At 43.2% G+C, this 26279-nt stretch overlaps 1 protein-coding gene across 4 annotated transcripts in view; it reads left to right on the forward strand.

Moving 5' to 3' along the window:
• CARMIL2 (capping protein regulator and myosin 1 linker 2) overlaps positions 1–26279 on the forward strand; it is a 69118-nt gene that overhangs the window by 24210 nt on the left and 18629 nt on the right. For all 4 annotated transcript variants that reach the window (XM_083452411.1, XM_083452410.1, XM_083452413.1 and 1 more), the window contains 19 exons: positions 850–959; positions 1815–1892; positions 2566–2642; positions 3989–4093; positions 5450–5519; positions 6213–6294; positions 6899–6995; positions 8148–8205; positions 8524–8699; positions 11502–11570; positions 12444–12537; positions 12765–12860; positions 13955–14083; positions 15541–15654; positions 17827–17972; positions 19283–19370; positions 19800–19922; positions 22760–22826; positions 25107–25375. In XM_083452411.1, coding sequence (XP_083308537.1) covers positions 850–959; positions 1815–1892; positions 2566–2642; positions 3989–4093; positions 5450–5519; positions 6213–6294; positions 6899–6995; positions 8148–8205; positions 8524–8699; positions 11502–11570; positions 12444–12537; positions 12765–12860; positions 13955–14083; positions 15541–15654; positions 17827–17972; positions 19283–19370; positions 19800–19922; positions 22760–22826; positions 25107–25375 — 2048 coding nt within the window. The remainder of the gene's footprint in view (positions 1–849; positions 960–1814; positions 1893–2565; positions 2643–3988; positions 4094–5449; positions 5520–6212; positions 6295–6898; positions 6996–8147; positions 8206–8523; positions 8700–11501; positions 11571–12443; positions 12538–12764; positions 12861–13954; positions 14084–15540; positions 15655–17826; positions 17973–19282; positions 19371–19799; positions 19923–22759; positions 22827–25106; positions 25376–26279) is intronic.

Here is a 26279-nt window from a genome sequence, read left to right on the forward strand (position 1 = left end):
CGTGGTATCTATTTATAGTATCTTTATTGTAGTGTCATTATTAATGTTATCTTGCTGTGAGATTTATTGCAGTGATTAGATTTTTTGCCTTCATTCTTCCATATTAATGTTTTATTAGTTCTATTAAATACTGGTTTTTAATAAAATAAATATACATTGCCTGTTTTCTTCACTGCATGGATCCAGGGCTGGGCAAAGCAAAATGTAAATTAAAAAATCCAGCACGACACCCCCAGAGCCTTGGTATAGTTAAACAAGCTGATGAATTAAAAAAACCAACCGGACAATTTCTGTTCTTTAATGGCACTGGGACCAGCTCAATAACATTTTTACCTGAGATGGAACAAAAACAGCATGCTCCATGGGTACAGCCAAGTAAAAGTGTATAGGAGCCAAGACTGACCACTTGTGGCAGAAAATCCCTTAAATGCCTCTTACCGGGAGGGAAAATACAATAATTCCAACTTAAAGTAAGAAGTTGCTGACCTTTCATGACATCAAAAATCAGTTGGCTGAGGTGAGGTAGCCACCTCACTCTACCTAATGGTAGAGCCAGCCCTGTAACAGGGTCACTGGATGGAAGACCTGCATGTACCAGTTGTTGATAGTTAACAAATCTATGAATTGCATTGGAGCATATCATGCAACTGTGCTTATCTAGCTGAGGGAATGCTTTCTCATTTCAGGTAAGGATTTAGTTCTCTGTACATACCAAATTTCCCCAGTCAGTGTCAGAATCTGAGCTAAGCAAGGCCAACCTTGCAAATGAAACAGTTGCCCTCCACCTTCCTCTGTGTAACTTGGCACTTGCATCCTTAACCTCTCCCTGTGATTTCTCTTGCCTGCCAGGAATGTTGGCCCTTTGCCAATCTCTGGGCTCCAATAGACTATACAGAACTACTCTGTACCACTTGGACCTTTCTGGGAACCCAGGGAGCCTGGCCACTGAAGGTGCAGATGTGAGTATTCATGGCCCCTGGAAACTGTGTAGCAGATGTGTTTCGCCTCCTGTTTCAGACACAGACAGGGACTCAAAGTTTGCTCCTCAGGCCCAATGTTTCTGTTTTGGAATTACAGTATTTAAAGATCAATGCATCTAGGTTTCATTTGCTTTTGCATTTCTGCAGAAGCTAATGAAATAACAGAGTCAACAATGCTGTTCTGGAGCAGTTGTCTCTTTACAGGAAGAGTTTTCTGGGCCTTTCACCTTCTCTTCCCAAAACTTAACTTATCTTGCTGTCTAGTCCCACAAGACCTGTTGCTGCTAAAATATTCTGTGTTAGTTCACAAGCTTTAAGTTGTCTCATCACCAGGCAAAGTCATTGGATAGTTTAAGTGGCTCAAGGGGTCACTTTTGCTGGTGATTCAGGGCTTTAAAGGTGAACAGCCCAGAAGCATAGAGGTAAACAATGAAGACATTTTTGTTCTATTCACTTTTATACACTTTCATTTGTTTTTTACATTTAAGTTTTATTGAGTTTAGTTTTAATGATACAGTATATTGTTTGTTAGATTATACACCATTTAGATTTTTCTGAAATATTAAGCAGCTTATAAATGCTTTTAAATAAGGAACTGAGTCATGTTCTATCTAAAAAGCTCCAGATATTAGTTTAGCAGTGGCATTTAGGCCTGTTGGAGCTTCTGGATAGTTTTCAAAGGCAGCTCTAGAGTACATTAAAGAAATGCTTGCGGTGAACCTTGCTGTCTTACAACAGCCGCATTGCAATTTTCTTTCTCAACATGTAAGTCTTCTCTCTCTCTCTCTCTCTCTCTCTCTCTCTCTCTCTCTTTCTTTCTCTCTCCCCTTTCAGGGCTTGTTTTCTTTCCTGAGTCAGCCAAATGTTTTAGGTCACCTTGACCTCTCTGGGACAGCCTGCGCTTTGGATGTGGTGAGCACCTGGCAGCTGCTGCTATTTCTTACTCTTAAGCATGTTGTACCATGTCATTTTCCCGGAATGAGGACCCTGTATTATTGTGCTGTCACGAGTGAAGTTCCTTTAAAATGAGTCAGACCTTTAGTCCATTTAACCAAGTACTGACTACTCTCACTGGCAGTGGCTGTTTCTATTTGAAAATGGAGTTTGCTAGTTATTTTGTTTGTTAAAACATTGATATCCTGCCCTTCTGTTGCAAAAATAAACAAAATCGATACTATCACTCTGGACAGCTTACAACATTCAAAACCTACAATTTCATAAAACAGCAATATAAAACCCTCAGCCAAAATGACTGAGGCTACATGCATAATATATTTTTAAAGCATATTCATAGCACATTTCCCAATTCAAAGAATTCTAGGCACTGTAGTTTTTTAAGGGTTGTTGAGAATTGTAAGTCTGTGAGAGGTAAACCATGGTGCCAATAATTATTTGAGGGGAAGAATGTGCTTCAAATGTGCTTTAAAGGTATAGCATGTGACCATAGCCTGAGTCAGTAGTTAAATCCAAAATATAAAACTTTTTATGGAACCCAGTGGCACTCTCAGAATTCCACAGGTGACCATGAGCTTTTTTTGTTTTGTTTTCTGTAGTTGTCCATTACCTTTTCCTCCTCTGTCCCCAGCTTTTTGATGCCTTGGGTGCTGGTTGCTGTGAAAGCCTAATCCACCTGAACTTATCCAAGAACGTTTATACACACAAGTAAGAGCTTGGTGTGCTTTCCCTGCACCTTTCTGGCAGGCTACTTGGGAGCAGTAGCATATTATGCCAGCCTGCAGTTTTATTTCATTTATTTATTTCACTGGATTTATGTACCATAAAACCTCAAATTGGTGTACAAGAAGACAACATGGTATAAAAGTTGGTAGAGCTTTTAAACTGAGCTTTTAAAAAAATCCATAAACCATTGTGATTTTGGGCAAGAGCCTAGAAATATGCATGTGAAGCTCTTTTGTTCAGTGGGTTTCTAGAGTAATGACTTACGGTACTTCCTGATAGCCTAGTCCAGATGTCTAAACCTGACTTGGCTCCTGCTCCACATAAAGAATCTGCATTGCTCCTGAATTCAAGTTTAGGTGCTGTTCTTGTGTTGAGTGACAATCCTGTACATTCTCATGATTTTGGTTGCAAGATCTTGGCAGAGGATTACATTTCCAAATCAAGCTTTTGACTATGAAGATTTTGTGGTGCAGTGGGTTCAGCCTCCCCTAAGGTCCTGGGACAGTTTACCCAAGTCTCCTCTGACAATCACCTACTTTTAAGGGGATGCCCTGTGATTAGGGAAGCTGGTTGTCTCATTTCAGCTGTCTGAGCCAGGCAGGGGAGCTGTCCAGCAGTGCAGACAGTCAGAGGACCTAGTCCTGAGCCAGGAAAAAGAGCTGAGCAGAATAGTGCTTTGCTATGAACAGGTCTTCCAGCTAGCAGCAGAGGGTTTAATTACTCAGCCTGCTTGTCCCATCCTTCCTGGGGTGGTAATGGGATCATGACCCTGACTGTTTTTCCTCTTTTGACATGGGATGCCTTGTTCAGCCAAGTGAGCACAGTAGCATCAGGACTAAGCTTCATTTTGGACTTTCTGCCTTTACTGTTCCTTAGGACCCCATGGAGGGTCCAGAGTTAAGGGATGAGTCCAGTTAGGCCATATCAGGTCTCACAAGTCTGCAGTTACCCTGGATGGAATATTGTGGAGGTGGTATGAGTGTTAGTGTTCCTTTTGGGTTCCTTGTCTCCCTTGGTCCTGGGATTCATGGTGACATCATAGGAACATAGGAAGCTGCTTTATACAGAGTCAGACCATTGGTTTAGCTAGTTCAGTATTGTCTATGCTGTTTTCTCCAGGTTATCGGACAGGGAACCTTTTCAGCCCTACCTGGCAGTGCTGAGGATTGAATACAGGGCTTTCTGCATGCAAAGCAGCTGTTCTGCCACTGAGCTATGTCCCTTCCCTTCATCCTCCTCTAGTGAGGAGGTATTTTCTGATCCAGTTCCAGGGGTCTGTGGGTCCTGATACCTGCCCATAGAACTTAAGTTACTGCACTTCTTTTCAGAAAGAACAGTGATGTTCCTGTTGGAATCAGCAATTTCTTCGGCAAAGCCTCTGCTCTCCAACATGTTTCGTTGGCTGGAACCAAGTTACCAACAGAGGCTTTGAGGTGAGGGGTAAATAGTTGTTTTTAGCTGGCTCCCATTGGGGGAGGAGGAGAGAGAGACAATATTGAATGTGATTTGGATTCAAGTCCCATATCTGCCATAGGTTGTTGTAGTCTTGTGTAATTAACTGTTCTTCCAGCTTTGGTTCCTCGTTTGTAAATGAGAGATCTATATTGAAAAACTACTATAAGGATGAAAATAACCTCATGCACAGCAAATTAATGGCTGTGTTTGGATGTCCTGATGAACAGCAAATTATTGTGATGGGAATACACCAATACATTCTCCAGGCTTACACTCTCTTCCCCTCTCATTCTCTGGTGTAGCTGCAAGGAATTCAGAAGCTTTCACTTCCATTTTTGATGACACAGATGTCATGCCATCTAAATCAAACTAACTGTGGCTAATCTTTTTTGGCTTGTTTGGAGAAAAAAACCCAACTTCACACCAACCATAGCTTATGAAGCTGGCTTTTTTCAACCAACCATAGTTAAAATTAACCACAGTTTAGGGTTCTGAAGTAATTGGAAATAAAACTTCCAATGTCCTCCTTTACAGCTGCACTGCAAGAGGAGAGGAGAGGAGTACACAAGCTCTGGAGGAGGTTAGGCTCATTCTCATAACACTAAACTGTGGGTTAGTGTTTCATCTGAATGCAGCCGATACGAGCAAGTAAATATGAGAAGGTAACTAATAATAATATCAAAAGAAGAAAAATTGCTGGGCAGGCACAGAAAGGTATACTTGACTATTTCTTAGCTGAGTGGGCATGAAGGAATGAGGCATAATCAAGATGAATTCCGTAACACACACATTAATTTATGGATTTGCCACAGAATGCATGGGGGGGTGACAAATCCATTGAGAAGGAGACAAATCCATGGTGTTTGTTCGGAATCTCCATGGTTAGAGGCAGCCTATCACTGAATACCAGCTTGCTGGAAGGCAACAGCAGAGGGTGGCTGTTGTACAATGCTGGACTAGCTGAACTTTTAATCTGATCCAACACAAAGTAATTCTTATCCTTTTTGGGTTCAAAGAAGCAAAGTGGTGAGCTATTAGGGATTAAATTAAGCATTTTGGGATGGAGTCAAATCTATAGTGGAGGGGGGAGAAGATGCAGAACCAGGTTCCACCAATGACACCTGGCAGTTAGAGCTACTCCCTACAGTGGCGGAGCTTCATGCTCTGGCACTGGGGGGCGGAGAGCAGGCAGGGGCGGGGCACCCAGCGCAGGCAGGGGGAAGCCATGATGGCACCCTACCAGGATCATGCTGCCGGGGGCGGTGCGTTCCCCCCGCACGCCTCTTCCTCCGCCAGTGGCTCCCTACCCTTGTTTCCTTTCTGGTTTGTTACAGAGCTTTGCTGCAGGCCTTGGCATATAACCACCAACTGAGTGGTCTGCACCTGGACCTCAGTGGCTGTGAGGTAAGAAGGGACACCCCTCCCCAAAAAAGTGTACCTAATAAAAGTTGCTAGAGAAGTTTGAAGAACATGTAGGCAAAGGGGCAGATGATATGAAGTTTGTGTTAGTTATCTGAGTTCATTTCTTATGAATCAGATTTAATATTAACCAAGGTGGAAATACCATTTTAGGTGATGCACTAGGTAAAAATTCAGTAGCAGCCAAAGTGGGTGGCTTTACCTAGCAGCTGAAAGTACTGTTTCCTTGGATAATAATTCACTAGATTCATGTGGTTTAAGGTTCTCTTTCTCTAGCTTAGGTTTCCACTGTTGAATGGCTAAATCCAGTATTTTCCAACTCATACAAAAAGTAAATGTAGCCATTTTGGCTTACTAGACTTGATGACTATATCAGAGGTGGCATGAATACCAGTTGCTGGGAATCAACAGTGGAAGAGTGCTGTTGCCCTGCTTGTGGGTTTCTCAGAGGCATGCATGTGGTTGACCACCATGAGAAATGGGATGTTGGACTATTTAGGTATTTGGTCTAATTCAGCAGGGCTCTATTTAATGTTCTTAATAAATATTGCCAATAAAAATTGACACCTCAGCATATCAAAACCAAGAAATCAACATAGCTCTAATCTGACAGAGTTGTTCTTATTTTTTTATGTTCTTACTCTTTTTGAATATGTATGAAATGTCTTCATATTAAAGCTGAAATCAGCAGGTGCCCAGGTGATCCAGGATCTTGTTTCAGATGCCAGCTCAATCAAGGAGTTGAATTTATCCGACAATGGTAGGTCTATCAGTCCCTTAGATTGCCTCTGTCCCTAAGACTGAGGGAGACTGTGTGCTCTCTAGCTCTTTGTGTCTCCTTCCTTGCCAATCTAGGCTTATCTGAATAATACATACTCCGCATTAGACTAGGATCTGTGGGTGGTCTTTTCTTTGTGGTATGTTAAAAGTTCTCAGCCACTTTTAACGTCCCATAAAGGGGCATGATACATATCCCACCAAAAGAGCAAACACACCAAAAGAGCACACCAATTAGAATCAAGGTCTTTGCTGGTTTACTGGAATCTAAAACAAAAGTAGCTAACCTTTGGCCCTCCAGATGTTGGACTACAACTCCCATCACTCCTGACCCTTGGCCATGCTGGCTGGAGTTGGTGGAAGTCCAACAGCATCTGGAGGGCCACAGATTAGCCCCCTGATCTAAGTGCTGTTTCTTCTAAGGTTTCTCAAGCCTGCCTCACCTTCCTGTGTCTGAATTATATCAAATCTAGTGTTTAATCATCTGTTTTGGTGGAGGCCCTTGCTTGCTTGTGACCAGTCAGCCTTGCAGGACCCTCACCTGCACCCATGAGGTACCCATGCATACACAGCTACTCTTTCTGCAGGCTTTGATTCTGACATGGTGACACTGGTGCTGGCCATCGGTAGAAGCAGATCCATCAAGCATGTTGCACTAGGAAAAAACTTTAATATCCGGTCCAGGTGAGCATTTAACACTCTGTTGGTAATTAAAAAAAAGTTTAATACTAGTATTAATACATACATGTGAGACAGAGTTGAAAGAATTTTTTTTACATACCTAAGCTATTTTTTTTAATTTATTTGCTTGCTTTTAATAGTTTTGAGCCTGCATTTCCATACCTAGAGGCAAACCCAAAGCAACTCATAAGTTGAAAGTAATAAAGACATGATAGTACCACGCATTGCAAAATACAGAAGAACAGACTAATAAAAATAACAGCAGGGATAGCAAAAAACACCACCACCAAAAACCTGCACACAACGTAATTGGTTGCCATACCCAACAGTACTACAAAAACTCAGGTTAAAATTCTGAAAGCAGAGCCAAATCAACCAAATGCCTAGAGCATATGGGGGGATTGCAACCCTTCAGCGTACAACTCCCATCATCACTTGCCATGGGACATTCTGGATGGGGCTGACAAAGTTTGAATCAAACAACATCTGGAGGGTCGCAGGTTCCTCACTGCTGGTCTAGAGCATAGCGGTCCAGTGAACCTCTTTGGGAAGGATATTCCATAAAACTGTCACCACCATTGATTAGACCCTATGCCTAGTGGATGCCAATCAAGCTTCATTCGTCAATGGCATCTAGAGCAATGCCGCAGATATTGAACAGAGCTTATGTGGAGGCATATATGGAAGAAGGTAGTCCTTGATAGTGCAGTGTCTTAAGCCCTTCAGGGGGTTAAAGTTCAAGAGCAACACCTGAAATTGAGCTGACTGAAGATCACAGGCAGCCAATGCAGATTACATAATATCTAGGTATTATTCCAGTCCCAGTCAAGAACATTGTGACAATGTTTTGCACCTGTTGAAGTTTCTTGATAACGTATTCTCACTGCTCTGGTTTCGCCAGAAGCGGTTTGGTCATGCTGGCCACATGACCTGGAAAAAACTGTCTGCAGACAAACACTGGCTCCCTCGGCCTGTAAAGCGAGATGAGCGCCGCAACCCCAGAGTCATTCGCGACTGGACTTAACTGTCAGGGGTCCCTTTACCTTTTTATGAATCTAGTAAACTAATGTGACACAACAGGAACCCACTAATCACCTATATATTAATCAGATTCAGAGCAGGAAAATTAGTGGGCTTTCTGCTTCTTTCTCCTAGGGAGACCCTAGCTGATGCTTTGCACCGAATTGTTCAGCTAACTCAAGATGATGACTGTGTAAGTATGGAGTTCTAAAAGGACAAGTTCAATACCTGTGTATTAGCATGCTTTGGTCAAACTTTGAAATCCTTCATTATTTCTGGTAAGTACATGCTCTCACAACTCAGTGGAGCTTCCTGTTGTCTGCCTAATTTCCACTTATTTTAACCTTACCACATAGAGATGTGCTATTTGTCCATAGTCACTATTGTCCATTGAATGGTCTTTGTCATAGACTTGGCACTATGTTTGTGTGTTCCATGCCCTCTGCAAACAAGCAACATGGTTATTAGCGTCTTGGGGTCTCTGCTACATTCTTCCCTGATTTTATTTCAGTCTGTCGAATCCCTATCAGTGGCAGAATCTCGCCTGAAACTGGGAACCAGCGTTATCCTAGATGGTTTGAGAAGCAGGAGCAGTTGTCTTGTGATGCTGGATATCAGTGGTAATGCTATGGGAGACGTGGGTGCCAAAATACTGGCAAAAGCTTTGTCAGTGAACACAACACTCAGGTGCGATCACTTAATTTCTTTCACTTGCATAGGTGTGTGTAGGTGGATATGTAAATTGAAGATAGGGATAGGGGAGAAATTTGATTAAGTTCACACTTAAAGGGGAACTTACCTAATTTTCACTTTTGAATCAAGATTCAAACCAAAGTACAATCATCTTTTGAAATTCACACTTTTCTGAATTTTGCAATGCAGTTCTCCAGCCAAGTAATGTGTAAAAAAGTGGATATAATAGGGTAAAGTGTGCACACAAATGTATATATTATTGAAAATCACATACAAAAGTGCATTCTACTAGGAGGAAATTGCTTTGCAAAAAATGCTTATATTCTGCAAAATTGTGTGGCAAAAATGTGTATATTATTAGAAATAAACGCTTAAAATGCTGGTGGATTTTGATGAAGATTTTTTTTAAATTAGTGAACATGTGGAAATGTGAAAAACTGAATTTAATATTGGGAAAAATGAGTAATAGAAATTGAAACATTTCCTTATCTCTAATTACAGAGGGATTATTGTAAGTCTGTATATTGTAGGGGCCATAGCTCAGTGAAAGAGCACATGCTATCCCAGATGCTATCCTTGGTTTCTTCAGTTAAAATGGATCAATTAACAGGTGATGGGAAAACTTCTCTCTGAGACCTTAGAAAGACTGTGCAAGTCCAAAAAGACCAAATGTTGCCCACGTGTTATTTGTCAGCATGGCCAATGGCCAGGAGAATAGGGATTATATTTCCAGCAACATCTGGGGACCCAAGGTTGGGAAGGCTGAATAGGCTGGCAAATAATCTGGCCATCTATAAAGCAGGCTATAGAGGGCTCATGCTGCCTGCTTGGGACTGCAAAAATGCATTTTGAGGGAGGCTTGTGTTTTCAAGCACCTGACATGTCACAGTACATACCTTGTTAACTCAAGGGCTTGCTGTGCTTTCCTGCGTGACTGGAAAGTAACATGCCTCTGTCAAGTCTAGTGTCTCCTGTGCAACTTGGTTCTGTGCTGCAAAGCCAGGGTGCCCACAGAGATCAATGTATGGCTTCCTTTGGAAGAAGACCCATTCCATGTGCATGCCTTTCCAGTAGCTGTTCCTCTGCAGGCTGCTCTGGGGAGTCTAGTAAGTTTAGCCCCTAGCAGTTTTGCAGTATCAAACAAAACCAGTAGTTTAATACAGTGGTACCTCGGGTTAAGAACTTAATTCTTTCCGGAGGTCCGTTCTTAACCTGAAACTGTTCTTAACCTGAGGTACCACTTTAGCTAATGGGGCCTCGCGCGGCCGCCGCACAATTTCTGTTCTCATCCTGAAGCAAAGTTCTTAACCCAAGGTACTATTTCTTGGTTAGCGGAATCTGTAACCCGAAGCGTCTGTAACCCAAGGTACCACTGTAGTCTATTCTAATGGTGATTAATCAGGTGCCTTTAGAAGCTCAAATGCACATGTGAACCTGTCATACATTACTGTTTCTATTCCACTCCAGCCTATCCCAGGCTGATGCCCTCCAGAAAATGTGGACTACAACTCCCATCAGCCCCATGTTGTGCTGACTGGGGCTGATGGGAGTTGAAGTTGAAAACATCTGGAGGACACCAGGTTGGAGAAGGCTGGGCTTCTCTGACTGGAAGTGGCTATCCAGAATCTCAGGCAAAGAAGAATCTTTCCCATCACTTGCCACCTGAAATCCTTTAAATGGAGATTCCAGGGATTCAGCTTGTAACATACTCCATGCAAAACACATGCTCTTCCACTGAGCTATGTTTTCTCCTCAGACAGGATAGCTATTTCCTGTGTTTTCCCTCACCATCTGGTAATTGAAGAAATACTGCTTCTGAACACAGAGGCTTCATTTGGCTATTGCAGCCGTGAGAACTTTTCCCTTTTAGGAAAGTGTCTAATTCTTTAAAGGGGGAACAAGTCTGAGTCATAACCATTTGTGTCATGTGAAGGTATAGTTCCTTTTGTTTAAAAAATCTACACTCCTGGGTCTGAGCAGGAGTTGTCATAGAGTGGGGCTTCTGTTTCTAACTTTTTGCACCCTGCCCCCAACTAGTGCCCTCCATGTTTTGGATTACAGATTCCATCAGCCCCAGCCAATATATGCTGTAGTCCAAAACATACAGAGGGCATAATGTTGGGGAAGGCTGAAATAAATGCACATGGTTGTATTTTGCATATTTGGTAGGGACAAATTAGATGTTACTAGGGAAACACAGGGTTCCTGGCTGACTCTTCCCTTCATAATGTTCATGTGAGTGTTGGTGGGTGCTATTTGCAGGAGAATTAGATAGAAAGAGGGAAGATTGATCATTCTCCCTCTGGTGATAATTCTCCCCTCTAAGTGCATTTGCTCTGGGTCATATTTAAAGGTTCTGCCCTGCTGGGCCCTTAAACTTGAAGTGGAACCAGCTGTAGGGGAAATAGCTGTGGGAAAGGAATTTGCAGGGAGTGTCAGCAAGCATGGAAAAGGTTTCCCTTCTTAATTTCCATGTCACTAAATTTCCTGTTACATTGGCAAATATGGGGCTGAGGCCATAGGTTTGCTAACATAATGTGTGGCTTGGATCATGCAATGCAGCTTTCCTGAGTTCAGAACTTTTTGGATACCTTGACACAAAGGTTTTTAAATAAACTTTTGATTCTTTTTTTAAAATAAGTTTTAATTTCTATTATGTCTCTGAAATTTAGAGCTGGGTACACATGCTTTAAATAAAAAAGGAAAGCAAAGATTCTACTTAGAAATGCTTCTATTGTCTATATATTGGAGCTTGGTGTGCTTCAACTGAACCGTCTTCCCTTCTCATCTGCTTAGGACGTTAATTTGGGACAGGAACAACACAACATTGTGTGGATTCCTTGATGTTACTCGTGCCTTGCTAAGGTAGGTACCTCATCGCTGTGCTCTCTTGATGCCATCCTGGAGGTTCTGCAGACAAATTCTGTTCTTCTTTGGAATAAGAGAATCCCAGTCCAAGTGCCAACTCTTTCCCCATAAATAACTTTGGCAATGCCATTTCAAGACCCAATAATGTCAGACAAAACATCAAGGGTTTATTCACTCACTCATCTTCCTATATGATATATGCCGCCAGTGGTATTTTTCTTGAAAAAGAGGTGTCGGAACTCACCATTAACTTGTAATGACAATAGTGCCCACCTGAGAGCTGCCAGAACTGCATTCTGGTGAGTTCTGGCTGAAAAAAGCCCCATATGCTACCATTGGTTAGCATACCCTTCTGCATTCTACATAGGACAAGAAGCCAGTCTTGTCACAAAATAATAAATCAGGCTTCCTCAACCTCCAGATGTTTTGAAACTTCAATTCCCATCATCCCTGACCATTAGTCCTCCTAGCTAGGGATCATGGGAGTTGTAGGCTAAAAACATCTGAGGGCCAAGTTTAAGGAAGCCTATAATAAATGAATGCAAATCAGACATCAGAAATGATGATATTTTAAAAACCAGAGAAATAACATTTCAGCTGCTTGGGATGTTCTGGAAGTGGCCATTCTCAAATAAAGGAACTTCAAAGGGAGGCTCCAGTGAGAAACAACTGAATTATCTCTTGTGAAGAAGTTCAGATCACCTGTGACCTGAATCGAAATGAACATAAGGAGCACTCTACTGCAAAGTTTTGTTACAACATCTACTTGTTTCACTTTAATTGGGAAATAGCCTGCATGCACAGTTGTGGATTGTTTTGGGAGCCCTTAGTAGCCTAGGGACATCTAATGAAACAATGCTTGTTCCTCAGGAATTTTACTCTAAAAGCTATGCCCTTGCCCATAACTGATGTGGCCCAGGCTCATCGAAGCCATCCAGAGAAAATGGAGGAAGTTGTGCACAAGGTAAAAAGCATAGGAATGGGGGTACTGATCTGAATGGGGGAGCACTCTAGATCAATCTTGAGTTAGAACTCAACTGATAGGTATGTGCTGAATGAATGTTAGCATGCTGTATGTGCTCCAGTATGCTGATCATATGTTACTCAGTGCTGCTGAGTAATTGCAACTACTTCTTTGGGAGGCCATAGAAGTGAGGGTCATGTGAGCCATGCCTCTTTTGCATGCTGCAGATACAGTCTTACCTCGCAAGGAATCAGATTCAAGAGACCTTGCCCAAGGAGAGATGCCGGTTACAGCCAGACAGTACAGCCAGCTCTTCTGCACAGGTGGGAACCCTTGGATCTTCACCTACCTTCATAGCTTTACGTCTTTTATAGTCAGCTCTGTTCACATTTTTTAAGAAAATGTATTTGCACCACCCTGAAACAATGCACAAATAGAAATGCAGCTAGCCTACAAAATTCACACTTCTCCAGATTTTGCAGTGCAATTCTACCACGTAATGTGTACAAAAAATGCATATGGGGGTAGTGTGCATAAAAATGCATATCTTAATAAAAATAGAACTATAGCAGGGGAAATTGCTTGCAAAAATGTGTACATTTAATAATAATAATAATAATAATAATTTTTATTTATACCCCGCCCTCCCCAGCCAAGGCCGGGCTCAGAGCGGCCTTAACAAAGCTACATACAGAAATGTGCAACTTAGGAGAAATGCACACTAAAATGCTGATAAAAATTGTGAGGGTTGTTTTTTAAAAAGAAATTCCAAACTCTTGTGGAGAACTGAACTTAAAATTGGAAGAAAATAAGGGAACCTGAAATAAGGGAATCTTGCATGCCAACCTCTTTAAAAGTCAAGTACTGCAGAAGAGGGTCAAAGGGCAGAAAACATCTAAATGGGGCAAGAATGCTGGCATCTGCACATTAGAACATTAAAGTGCTTCACATGCATTGTATCCTGGTAAACTTTCTGACAAGAATTAGTGCTGTCACATTGCAGATGCAGGGATTAGTGCTAAGAGAGTTATAGCCAACTTAAGGGGTATATCATAATACACTGATCCTTCTGTTCCTCTTCCTTGCCATTGCTGTTGGTTCATCTGCCCTCTCCCAGTGTACAGGCCAACAAAAGGCAATAAGGAGGAGCAGCATCCTCCGCTTGCCTTTCCTTTTCTCTATGGAGAGTGCTGCAAATTGGGCCCAGAGGGACATGAATCGGCAGCAGCAGCAACCGATGAGAAGTTGGGGTTTTTCAGGGGAGGGACCCTCTGAGGTCACCCTGACCAAGGGCCCCCAAAACCTGGAGCCAACACTGACTCAATTAAATACAGCTAACAGAGACTGGAATTCTAGGGAGTGCTATACTTTTGTGCTGGTGGTACAGTGGTGCCCCACATCTTGCTCTCTATTCTAGGCACTGAAGGATGCATCCCAGTCTGTGCATAAGTGCATTGAAATGCTGAGCTCTGTTCAAGATGTGGAAGTTAAAGCAGACATCCTGTGGGCAGAGGAGACCATCAAGGATGCAAGCCTTTCAATCAGTGTGAGCTCTCCTTCATGTGTGTTAAGGGTGCTTTCCAGGCAGCTGCTTAATCTGCAAACAGGTTGTTCACAACACTTTTTTTAACGTACCAGATTTTCTCCTAAAAGGACACATCCAGATTAAATCAGCAGGAGTGAGGGATGCAGGCTGGCATTTTGATGCCAGTGATGTCATGTCCATGCTACAAAAACAGCTTACTTGCATGAGGAGTACTGATCCCACAATAAACACCTGTCTGCAAGCCTCCCCTTTGCTACTTTTCTTGCTTTGGAACTCAGTCATGAACCACTAAGAATTGATGATGAGGAGGATTAATTGAATTTGTTATCACTTTATCTTGCCCAGGACAACCCAAAGCAACTTACAGTCAAAAAGGCAGATACATTTTTTAAAAAACACACCTGTCCTCTTCTAAAAAGGCCACAGATAGTTAAAGGTCAAAGACCTGGTTATAGAGGGAAGTTTTTTGCTGAGTAAAGGTAAAGGTACCCCTGCCCGTACGGGCCAGTCTTGACAGACTCTAGGGTTGTGCGCTCATCTCACTCTAGAGGCCGGGAGCCAGCCCTGTCCGCAGACACGTCCGGGTCACGTGGCCAGCATGACAAGCTGCATCTGGCGAGCCAGCGCAGCACACGGAATGCCGTTTACCTTCCCGCTGGTAAGCGGTCCCTATTTATCTACTTGCACCCGGGGGTGCTTTCAAACTGCTAGGTTGGCAGGCGCTGGGACCGAACGACGGGAGCGCACCCCGCCGCGGGGATTTGAACCGCCGACCATGCAATCGGCAAGTCCTAGGCGCTGAGGTTTTACCCACAGCGCCACCCATGTCCCAAGTTTTGCTGAGTACCTAAAGATATATAATGATCGCACCATGTGAGCCTCCTTGGGGAGAACATTCCACTAATGGGGAGCCACTGCAGAAAAGGCCCGTTCTTGTATTGTCACCCTCCGGACCTCTCATGGAGGGGGCACATGACGAAGGGCCTCAGATCATGATTGTAAGTTAATTTTTAACCTGGATGTGTTTTCCTGTGGTAGTGTCACGAACCAAGCAACACTGGCAAAAGTCAGAATATCAGACATGACTGAAGATGCCTTTTAAATTTTCATTACAAATTCAGGAAGAATGCATCATTTTCATAGGATACAGGTAGGCAACCTGCAGTTTGGGGGCCACACACAGCCCTCAACCTCATTCTGTGTGGCCTAGACTGACAAAATCAATGTCCTCTGGACAGTTTACAAACATAAATAAAATACACAAATGCAATAAAACCGATACCACAATTTCTTTACAAGTATTAAATATATAGAAGGTAGCCATGAACCTCCTCTAGCCCCCTTTGGCAGCAACCTACTGGTGGCAACCTGCCTTCAGCAATGGCCTTTCAGATAAGCTACTGTGGCAAAGAAGGACTGAATAGCCATTCTTGATGAGAGCCTTTCTCTTCCTGCAGGTTTTGCCTATTTTGTATGAGGCAGGAAACCCTGTGCACCAGAACAGCAAGCTTCAGCACAAGCTGGAGAGTCTCATTGAAGAAGTCTCTCAGACTTGCAGCAGCGACATCCAGGTAAGTAGGTAGAGTTCCATAGTCATCTAGTAGTAGGAGATGGAAAATACTTTGGAGAGCTTCTGCCAGTTAGAGTAGACAATATTGAGCTTAGATGGACCAAGTCTGCAGTTTTGCACCACACAACTGTAGCTTTTGGTGTGTGCTACAGAAATCAGCCTCCTGAGAAATTCTGCTTCTGTTTTTTAAAAGAGTGTTTTAATCCATATGGTGACAGAATTAAGTCTGTAATTGAACTGGAGACAAAGATGCCCGTCCTTGGTACTATTGGAAGTTTGGCTGCAACTCAGCTTGCAGAACAGGGATTGCACGGGGTTAAAATCAATAGAGAAAGTGACCTCCAGATTCTCAGACTACCTCTGTACCTTTAACCTCTATGCTGATCTTGGGTGTATCTTCTGACAACAAAAGGCAAGCATGGCGGCTTATTTCTTCAACTAGTTAGTTAGCTAGAATTACAGAACTCTTTCCCATCAAGAATGTACTTCAGGCATAGGCAACCTTCGGCCCTCCAGATGTTTTGGCCTACAACTCCCATGATCCCTAGCTAACAGGACCAGTGGTCAGGGATGATGGGAATTGTAGTCCAAAATATCTGGAGGGCCGAAGGTTGCCTATGCCTGATGTACTTGCCGGCACAGGTGCATAATGGCCCCTGCAGGGAGGGCCACAAGAATGAACACAGGAGACTGGTATTGGGTTGAATTAGGCCACAACTTTATTTATTACAGGAAAGAGTAGATTTGGCTAAGGCGTTGAGTATGTATCCAACCAGCATCAGGCAGCCCATCTGCTACCTGGTAGGAACCTGGTGGGGTTGACTTTATGCTGGGGAGTTTCCCCAGTATGGAATGGGTGCCACAACCCTGCACAGGCTGCCATTGGGCAAGGTGCATTGGCCCATCAGCCTCCCTGTGAACTCCTGGACAGAATCACCTATTATGGACCCCTCTAGCAGAGTGCCCTTGTGACTATGGATCTAGTCCAAGGCCTTAGCTGCCAAAGTTGTGATGGTTGCTATGAGGTAGGTGAAAACTGGCAAGCTGGCCAGTTTGTTTGCAGGAGAAATTTCCTCCCTGGCCCTGGGTATGGTGACCAAGTAAACCATAGCAAGATCCATAGGCAACTTGCCCATTCCCCCACTTGGTGGACCCCTAAGAACTGCGTGGGTGGGTGGAAAATCCAGCAACAATCGGTCAGGAGGGTGGCCTGCACCTAGCAGCCCCCTTAAATAGGCCATGGTCAGACTGGACGCAGCCCCCAAGCCCCTGCCTCTGATTGGCTTTGCGGGTGCTGCCCACCCTTACCTGAGAAGCTGATGTGGCCAGAGGTGGGTGGCACCAGGTGGCCATCCCCTCCACCGAATGCGCTGGAAGATGGTGGCCTCCCCAGACCCACTGCGGCCACGCCATGCGGCAAAGGCCACCCATCCAGAGCCCTGGGCAAGCAGGTACTGGTATTCCTCAATAAGGCTAAGCTTTCTTATCTTACACTAAGTCTCAGTCTGAATGCCTTCAATTAAAAGTGTGTTCCAAGCAAAAATTCATTTAACTAAAGCTAACTGCTGCAGCAGCATATAAACTCTGTCTGCTAACAGGTTCTGTGAACATACCTTTGCACCTTTTATGTCCATCAGAAGATATGCAGATATGACAAAATCAAAATGTTGGACCTCTGGCCTATAAATCCAAGAAGAAGTCAAATAAAGTTTCTCCTGGCAGATCAGGACAAAGATATCACTGCCTTAGTAGCTTCCTTTTTTAGCCACAATTTTACTAGAATGGGTTCCCAATGAACCATCCTTTTGGGGAATAGACAGGGTGAAGCAGAATATCTAAGTGCACACAATCACAGTGTGACCTTATTACCTTCAACAGCTTCACCCTTGTCCTTTTAACTACCCTAGTGACTTGAAATATTTTATACTGTGATACCAATAAAGGTATTTGATTTGATTTGCAAATGTGTGTAAATGCCTAATTTCCATTGTTTATTAATAACACCAAAAATATTGTAAATATACATATAAAGCCTTAGACTAGAGGAAGGTGACCTGGAACCTCTTGCAGTGAATGGCTTCCCCACACATGCTCCCAAGTAGAAAGTAATAAAACATCAGGTTTTGATGACTCTTCATGCCACATTTATCTCTTGCTTGTACTTTCTTCATAGACCATCATGCATGCCTCATTGGTTGCCACTCAGAGTTTGTGCCCCAAACTCATGCAGAAAAATGACTTTCAGGACCACCTGATCTCCAGCGTGCCAAAGAAGATGCTCCTTGACCAGCTTTTGACTGAGATGTACAGCAGGCTCACGTGGGTGACAGGACTAACCTTTCTCTTCAAGCCACACCAGAGTGCCTGTTTGGGTTGGAAGCATCTACTCAATCTTCAGCATTAAACGCTGAAGTAGAAAGAGAAAGGTTTTGCCTGCTGGCTGTGTTTCTCCTTGAGATTTCTGCTTCCTGGCATATAGCTTTTCAGTAGAGACACATTTGGGATAGATGGGGGCCTCTTTGAACTGTCCTTTTTATTTTTCATACAAGTACTGTTCTCCATTGGCAGCTTAACCTCATATCTGTAAGAATCTTGAGCCTCTTGTCTGGTATATGAGTCTGCAGAACTGCTTCCATGGCTCAGGCAGAAGCCAGCATCTTATGTCCTCTACATGTCACTCTCTGCTATGCAGATTCATCTCTCTGACAGCTGTCTAGGCTCCTAGGGCATAGTCACACCACAGAGTTAAACTGATGAAACAGACATTCCCCTTTCCTAGGGAATTCTGGGATTTGTAGTTCTGTGAGGGGGTAGCTTTACAGAGAATTCTCAGCACCTCACCAGATAAAAATCCCCAAGATGCTTTAAAAAGGTTATTTTTTGTCCTCTGCTTCTAAAATTTGTATAACATTCCAATCAACTTTAATCAATTTTCACATTTTTGTGGCATGCAGTATAGGACCACATTCTAGATGCATGTCTTCTTTCATTTTTCAAAGATAAAAGAATTTATAAAAAATGTTTTCCAGACTTCTTCATGGAGAATGTAAGAAGTGTCTTGCTGTGTCACTCCTCACTCACTAACAGATCCCAAGCAACTGAAATCTAGGTACATCCTGTCTCTAAACTTGGAGGCTCCATTTAACCCTGATGACTAGTGGGCACTGATCCATATATATATATATTTTCTGATAGTATTTTAAAGATACCTAAGCCTGTGGCCATAGCCACATTCCCCAAGAGCAGGAGCCATATATCAATTATTGTTATTATTTATTAGGTATCTTACATGCCCTTTACTCTGAGATCCCAGGGCAGGGTACAGCAATGAAAAAAGTACAGTACAGTACAGTTAAAACAAATTAACAGTTCAGACTACAGGCTACATCATAAAATACACATACCCCAGGTGTCAGAGTGGGGAGAAATCTTCTTCTCCCACCCATTTCTGGACCTTTACCCAACATCTGATGGTCATGGGAGCCTTAGCAGTTACTTTATCTCACTTCTCAGCCTCCTTATTTTCCAAATCCTAACCCAAGTTATTGGTGCCAAAGTCTTACTACACAGTGGAGTTCTCCTTTGTGCTTTTCTGTGCTAATTGCCCTGCTTTGTCCCTTTTTTGATAGGGATATCCAACAGTCAGTCACTGAGGCCATGGTCAATGGTATTGCTGATAAAATTTTGGAGGAGTTAGCCACCGTTCAAGGCAAGCTGGTGAGTGCCAGACAGGATTCCGGTCAATGTGCAAAGGCAAGACTGACCCAGATAGGAGTTCTGTATGCTGCAATTACTTTCCTTGCTTTGCTCTCCTTAGTGTTAATGTAGGTTTGAATGTCATTTTGTCTCTACCTACCTCTCTCTCTCTCTCTCTCTCAAACACAGCCCTTTTATCTGTTTAAAATATTATTCAACTTTTCCACCAAGGAAGCTTGCTATATAAAAGGTTGAAAGAAGAACAAACACATGGTATATGTGACCACACTTGTCAAGTTCTGGCTACTGCATCTCAAATTCTCAGATTCTTAAAGAGATGGAAAAGACAGTTAAAGACAGTGATTCACTGGAACAAAACCACCATTTTCCCATGCCACCTGTCTAGTATACTGTCTGAGTCACTTTTTGAACCTACTTAAACCATTTCAGGCAAAACACCTCTCAAAACTAGCCCAGGAGCCACAGGTGACGAATGCTGCAGACTGGAACACTTTCCAACAGGGGCACAGAAGCCTGTGGGATGTTGTTGAGAAGGACTTCCAAAAGGAGGAGGTATGCATTTTCCAGCCCTCAGTGCATTCATTATTATGCTAGCATGAGCCTCACAGTAATTTTTAATTGGGATCAACCTAGTTATTTAAATGCTCTGCACACGATCTGAAAGCCATCCCTTCACGTTGCATCTGTGTCTCTCCTGATTTTACCTACGGTATATGTCCCAGTGTAGCTGGGGAGTGAATCCTGCAGTTATTCTTTCTCCCCAAAACAGCAGTAGGGGAGTGGCCAAAGGTGGCAACAGCAGCAGTATGTACATACCTGTTCGATAACTTGAAAGGTAGCCCTGCTGGGTCAGAGAAAAAACCTGTTTAGTCCAGCATCCTATTTCCCAGTGTTGCTGGCCAGATGCTTCTGGGAAACCCAAAAGAGAGACATGAAATCTGAGAGCAATAGCTTTCTCCCACTGATATTCCCCAGCAACTGGTACTTGGAGAGGGCTCTGCAAGCCCATCAACCCAGACAAATGTCACTTGTATCCACCAGTGGAAGGGATAACTGAATTTATACCCCAAGCTGCTTATCTGAGATGCCTTTGAAATTTATGTGCTACTTTACAGTGCTAGGCATAGTGACATCTTTGCTGTGAAAATGCCTTCATCTGACAAGTCTTTTGAAAGCAGTGGTGGGAATCACTCCTGATCTGTTGTAGACATTTGCAAAATTACGCATAGCAGCTTGGTTCGATAGCCAAATTGTGTCACTAGACCTTGCTATGTATGTTTTCCTTCTGGGATTTTAGAGATGTACTCACCACCTTCTGATATAGCTGCAAAGCTTCAAGCTTCAAATTAATATTCATCTCTGCTTTGGGAGACTGCTATGAGCATATCTGCGTCACAGAATTAAAATGATCTAATAGTCATTCCCTGTCCCCAGTGAATCCTGGGAATTGTATTTCTTTGAGGGAAGGTGGTGATCTCATTTTAGCAGAGAAGTCTTGTCAAAGCACAGCTTTTAGCAATTTTTGAGAAAAGCCACAGCAATGAAAGTGGTATGAAACAGAGATAAACTTGTAATAAGTTTGTCATTTCACTAATCTTCATTTAGTAGGTTGAGGCCTAGACCTGTATCGTGGCCTGATCTAAGGTGGATCATATCAGCAGCACTACCCTAATATAAATATACAGTAAAAAGAAGTGGGTTATCATCAAATCCATTTAAAAAAGTTTAAGATATCTCTGAACAGAAGCCATAGTCCCCCCACAGCAGCCAGGCATTCTCCCCTTTCTCAAAAGTCCCTGCCTTGTGGTGACACTACTCCATCAAATTAGGGTCAAACTACATGTAATGCTGTGTATAGTGTGTAATTATGTCTGGGTTTTTGAAAATGTAATATTTAGTGTGGATGGACCCCCCCCCCCATGAGCACAGGGAGGGGCTTCTGATTAAAATCCCCCTCGTGCTGCAGTAGCCTTAGGAAAAAAGCTCTTGGTGCCGACAGAAGCTTCACATACACATACACACAAGTAACTGGAGTACTGTTGGCAGGTTGGATTTTCATCAGGATCACAGCTGGGGAGGAGCCTGAGAACCTCAACTAGTATAAGAGATATATCCAGTAATTCCATGTTTTATAGCTTTTCTTTAAATTTGTATTCTTTTGAACATAAATAAACTCTGGAAAGAAAAGAAAATCAAGGGTTCCAACATTTAGCATTACATTTGAAAGAGGGGGGAAAGATCTAGTTGTACACCATGCATTTAACACAATGTACAGTTTGACCCACTCTGCATTTTTATCCTCAAACTCCTTTGTTTGTTTGTTTGTTTGTTTGTTTGTTTGATTTGTAGGAATTTCTGTACCACTCAACATATAAAATACCATACCTTTTAAGATTTAAAATAGACACAAAATAAAAAACAAGAAAATGATAAAGTATCTTCAGAAGTATCTATAACATGGCTGGGTCACTCTACAGCAGGGGTAGGCAACCTAAGGCCCGGGAGCCAGATGTGGCCCAATTGCCTTCTCAATCCGGCCCACGGATGGTCTGGGAATCTGCATGTTTTTACATAAGTAGAATGTGTCCTTTTATTTAAAATGCATCTCTGGGTTATTTGTGGGGCATAGGAATTTGTTCATCCCCCCCCCAAAAAAATATATATATAGTCCAGCCCACCACAAGGTCTGAGCGACGGTGGACCAGCCCATGGCTGAAAAAGGTTGCTGACCCCTGCTCTACAGAGTAAGCTTGTGTGTGTAAGAAAGTTTAAGCAAGCATCTATCACTGTATGCACTGTAAGCTCTTCTTAGATGGCCAGAGGGTAGGAATTCCACAAAGTGAGTGCAAAGGGCCTAGCTGCAGGGGTTCATGGATCAGACCTCAGGAATATGTAACAGGGTAAAATGTGCTTCTTAAGAAGACTGCAGTGTCCCCCCAACGTCACTCATTACCAAGGAAATATAATAAATGAACAGAAAAAAACCCTACCCAAGTGACACTGACACAAAGCTCCCCCCACTAAGCAAAATAATGTAAGTTTACCACCCCACCTCCTCTCCCCCCCTCCCCTTCTCTTTTCCCCCAGCCTGTACAACAGTGTCTCACACTGAATGTAACTGGTCAGTAGAAACGATTCTATGACCTGAAAAGAGACAATGCATGTACTTTTGTAAACCAAGAAAATCCTTAATAAAAAAATATTTTAAAAGCAGGCTACAGTGACAGGGCAGGTACATAGAGAATAAGACTGTCACTCAAATAGGCTGTTTCTAAGTTGTTTGGGATTTTATATACCATCAGCAAGACCTTAAACCTGGCCTGGTAGCATACTGGCAGCCAGTGCAACAGTACAGTAGGTTTTTAAAGTATCGTTTCCTTTCTTCACAGTACAAGATGGCTGCCCAATGGAAGCACAGCTGTTCCACAAGCATTCTCCCAACTCTTGGACTAAATGGTAAATCTTATTATATGTATTGGTATGAATGAGAGCCTTTTCTAAAATCCACTTAGCTGGGAAACAGTTTAGGTGAATGCCAAAGGGTTTTATTTTTTGTAAGTATTTATGTGACAAGCATGAGTTTGAAAACACATACAATCATATATGGACACTCAATGGAGAGTTGAGAGTGGCTTTGGCCCCTGTTTGGTACGCAATTGGTGGCAACCTTTGTGTGAAATGCCCCAAATGCATAATGACCTAAATCTCAGAGATGATTAGGCAGTAACTCTAACTCCACTAAGATGGAAGTAAGCCCCCATGAATACAATAGGCCTTGCTTCTGTGTCTAGGATTGCAGCACTAAAAACTCATTGAAATTAATGGATATACATTAGGCACAACAAACTCATCCTGTTGATTTCATTGGGGCTTTAGCATGACCAAGTACGTCTTGATTTTGGCCCAAGTGACTTACCGTAATTCCTGTATACTTCAGTTTCAGGGCAAGTTTATACATTGGCATGTCTCCATGGAAGATTGCTTTCCTATCACCAGAGCCAGACTTACCATTAGGCAAAGTGGGGCAGCAACCTCCAGTGGGGCTGGGGAGTAGGCAGCAAAGTACTGAAGGAATGGTGGTGAGATATTGGATGGCAGAGCTGTGTGTGCACCACATAGCATGTGCTCCCTCACTCCCATCTCTGAGCTACCCTGCTGCCCTTGGTTACAGTGGAGGATGATGTCTGGTCATTCTTGTGGAAGCTAGATTTGACTGCCACTCCAGTTGGCTTTCATCCATGTCATGGGAAACACCATCTTGTCCTTTGCCTCAAGCAGCAAAATGTCTTAGAGTGGCTCTGCCTGTCACAACTTTATACTCTGGTTGTAGCATTGAACAACCCAGCCTAAAATGGTTGATCTTTGTACAGGAGTGGTTCCCACATCTTATGTTTGGAATAAATGATGGAAAGTCACCAGCGCTCTTAAATTTTAGATGGCCAGAATCCCCTCTCTCTCCTTAAGATATATAGGTCTTGCATGTGCTTTCCTTCTCCTCCTTCAGCCAATTGGTAGATTCCATACTTTGCATTTTTCTATTGTGAACTGCTCTGGGATCTTCGGATGAAGGGTGGTGTACATTTTTTAATAATAATAATAATAATAATAATAATAATGCCACCACCAGGTTCAATTCCTGGCATCTCCGGTTTAAAAACCTATTGCAAAAGACCAGTCTGAAGCCCTGGAGAGCCATTGCCAGTTACAGTAGACAATTCTAGGCTAGATGGACAAATAGTCAAACCTGGGTAGGTATAAGGCAGCTTGCTAAGGCCCTACGAGGTGTGGGTGGCAGCAAGGCAAATGTAGTCTGGTGACTGTTGCAGAGGGGGCAGCAAGAAGGACGACAGGAGAAATGTGGATTTCATCATGTGTCCAGTTGCTGGATAGCAGCAGCAATAATGGGTAAGTGGGGGAGCAGGAATATGGGACAACACAGAAGCTTGGAAATACAGTGGTACCTCGGATTACATACGCTTCAGGTTACATATGCTTCAGGTTACAGACTCCGCTAACCCAGAAATAGTGCTTCAGGTTAAGAACTTTGCTTCAGGATAAGAACAGAAATTGTGCTTCGGCGGCGCGGCGGCAGCAGGAGGCCCCATTAGCTAAAGTGGTGCTTCAGGTTAAGAACAGTTTCAGGTTAAGTACAGACCTCTGGAACGAATTAAGTACTTAACCTGAGGTACCACTGTACTGGGGTTGTCTCCTTTTCACATGCGAGTGGGTGGCTGGCTTGCTTCAGGAAGTCACAGCACAGTTGGCTTAGGTTGTTTGCAAAGGGGACTTTGGTAACCTCTGAAAAGTGGGAATCCTTGCTTCACTCAAAATGAAAAGAAAAGGGGGTGGGGGAGAGGAGACACGACCTGGCTTTGTACAGAACCACCCACTCCTATTTGTCTTTGGAAAAGCAAATAAATCTGTAGCTGCTCCAGCTTCTATTCCTCAAAGCGTGAGCTAGCCAGGAAATCAGTCTCAGCCAGGGGATGCACTAGCTGCTCCTCCTCATCCTTCCTGAGGCAAGGCAGGCTTTTCCCATTGGTGCACAAAGCCCCGAGCCCATTAGCAGTAGCCAAGTCTGCCTTGTCAGTTTAGTCGCCTGATATGTAACAAATCTGCCTGTGTGACAGGAGACGTTGCTGTGCTGCATAGTGGCAGCCTGCTGTCCGCCTGGCAACTCCAAGGATTCCTCCCCCTCCCCCCCTCCCCCCACCTCCTCCGACTTCTCTCTTTCAGGTCTATCGGAACTCGATTTTAAGGTAGAGGCAGAAGATAACAAGATTGGGGCTCCCCAGGCTGAGCTGTCACTCAGCCGTGCCTCCGTGAAGTCACGCCCTGCCTCCACAAAGGATGCTGAAGCTGGGAGCAGGCTGCTTCCTTGCACAGAGCCTGCATCCGCACAATCCCTTATGGACCTGCCGACTGCAGGAGAGAAATTGGAGCATTATACTCGAGACAGGCCCAGGCCCAACCGCAGGAACAGGCAGCCCCCCAGCAAGCCAAATGTAAGACTCCTCTTGCTTTTTTAAATCTCTAATTGCTTTTGGAGATGCACAAGGCGTGTGTGTGTGTGTGTGTGTGTCTGTGTGTGGAGAGAGAGGAAGAGAGAGAGAGAGAGAGAGAGAGAGAGAGAGAGATGGGCAAATGCCTTACGGGTGTTTATTGCAGCCCTGGAAGATGAAATGAGTAGAACAGCAGCTGTTTGATTATGCGCTTGTCAGCTGGGCACTGGCCACTGCTGCGTAGAGGACAAGGTTGTTTATATATGAGGATATGCAGCATTTGGGGGTCTGGAAGCAGATCTTGGCTGCTTGTGTTTATTTCTTGGGTTTTGCAAGGTAGGGGAAATTGTAGCACTGCCCACTCTAGGAAAAACTGCAATCTGGATTCTGTGGCAACCATCTGCATGCACTCACTCACTTTTGAGTGCTATGTTTATTCAAACATTTATGGAAGAACAAACTTATACTGCTGCATGGACAATCTACTGTCTCTTTCTGAAAAAATGTGGATTTTTTTTGGAATTGTTAGCATGGATTATGTCACTAGATCCTTAGAATATATAAACAGCTAAGTAAGGCCTTTGCTCTTCGAACATTTTGGGCATTGACCTGGTATGTTTTCCCAGGTGAAGGAGAATAAGGGAAGGGAAGGCTTGTACCACGAGATGTCTTTTTAGCAGAAAATGGTCCATTATTGAATTATAAATTAACCCTTTGACTACAGCTGAGAGTAAAAACAAAAAACAAAAACTTTGTGGTGCAGCCCAAGCTATATATTTTAGAGAACTAGAAATCTGTGTTTAACAGAGGGGTGTGTGAGAGAGAAAGAGAAATACATTATTTGAGTGATATGTGAATCCAGATTATGAATATAGCAATGCAAGTGATGCCTCGGAAGATGTAAGAT

This window comes from Podarcis tiliguerta (assembly GCF_965153285.1).
Source record: "Podarcis tiliguerta genome assembly, chromosome: 8".
Lineage (NCBI taxonomy): Eukaryota > Metazoa > Chordata > Lepidosauria > Squamata > Lacertidae > Podarcis > Podarcis tiliguerta.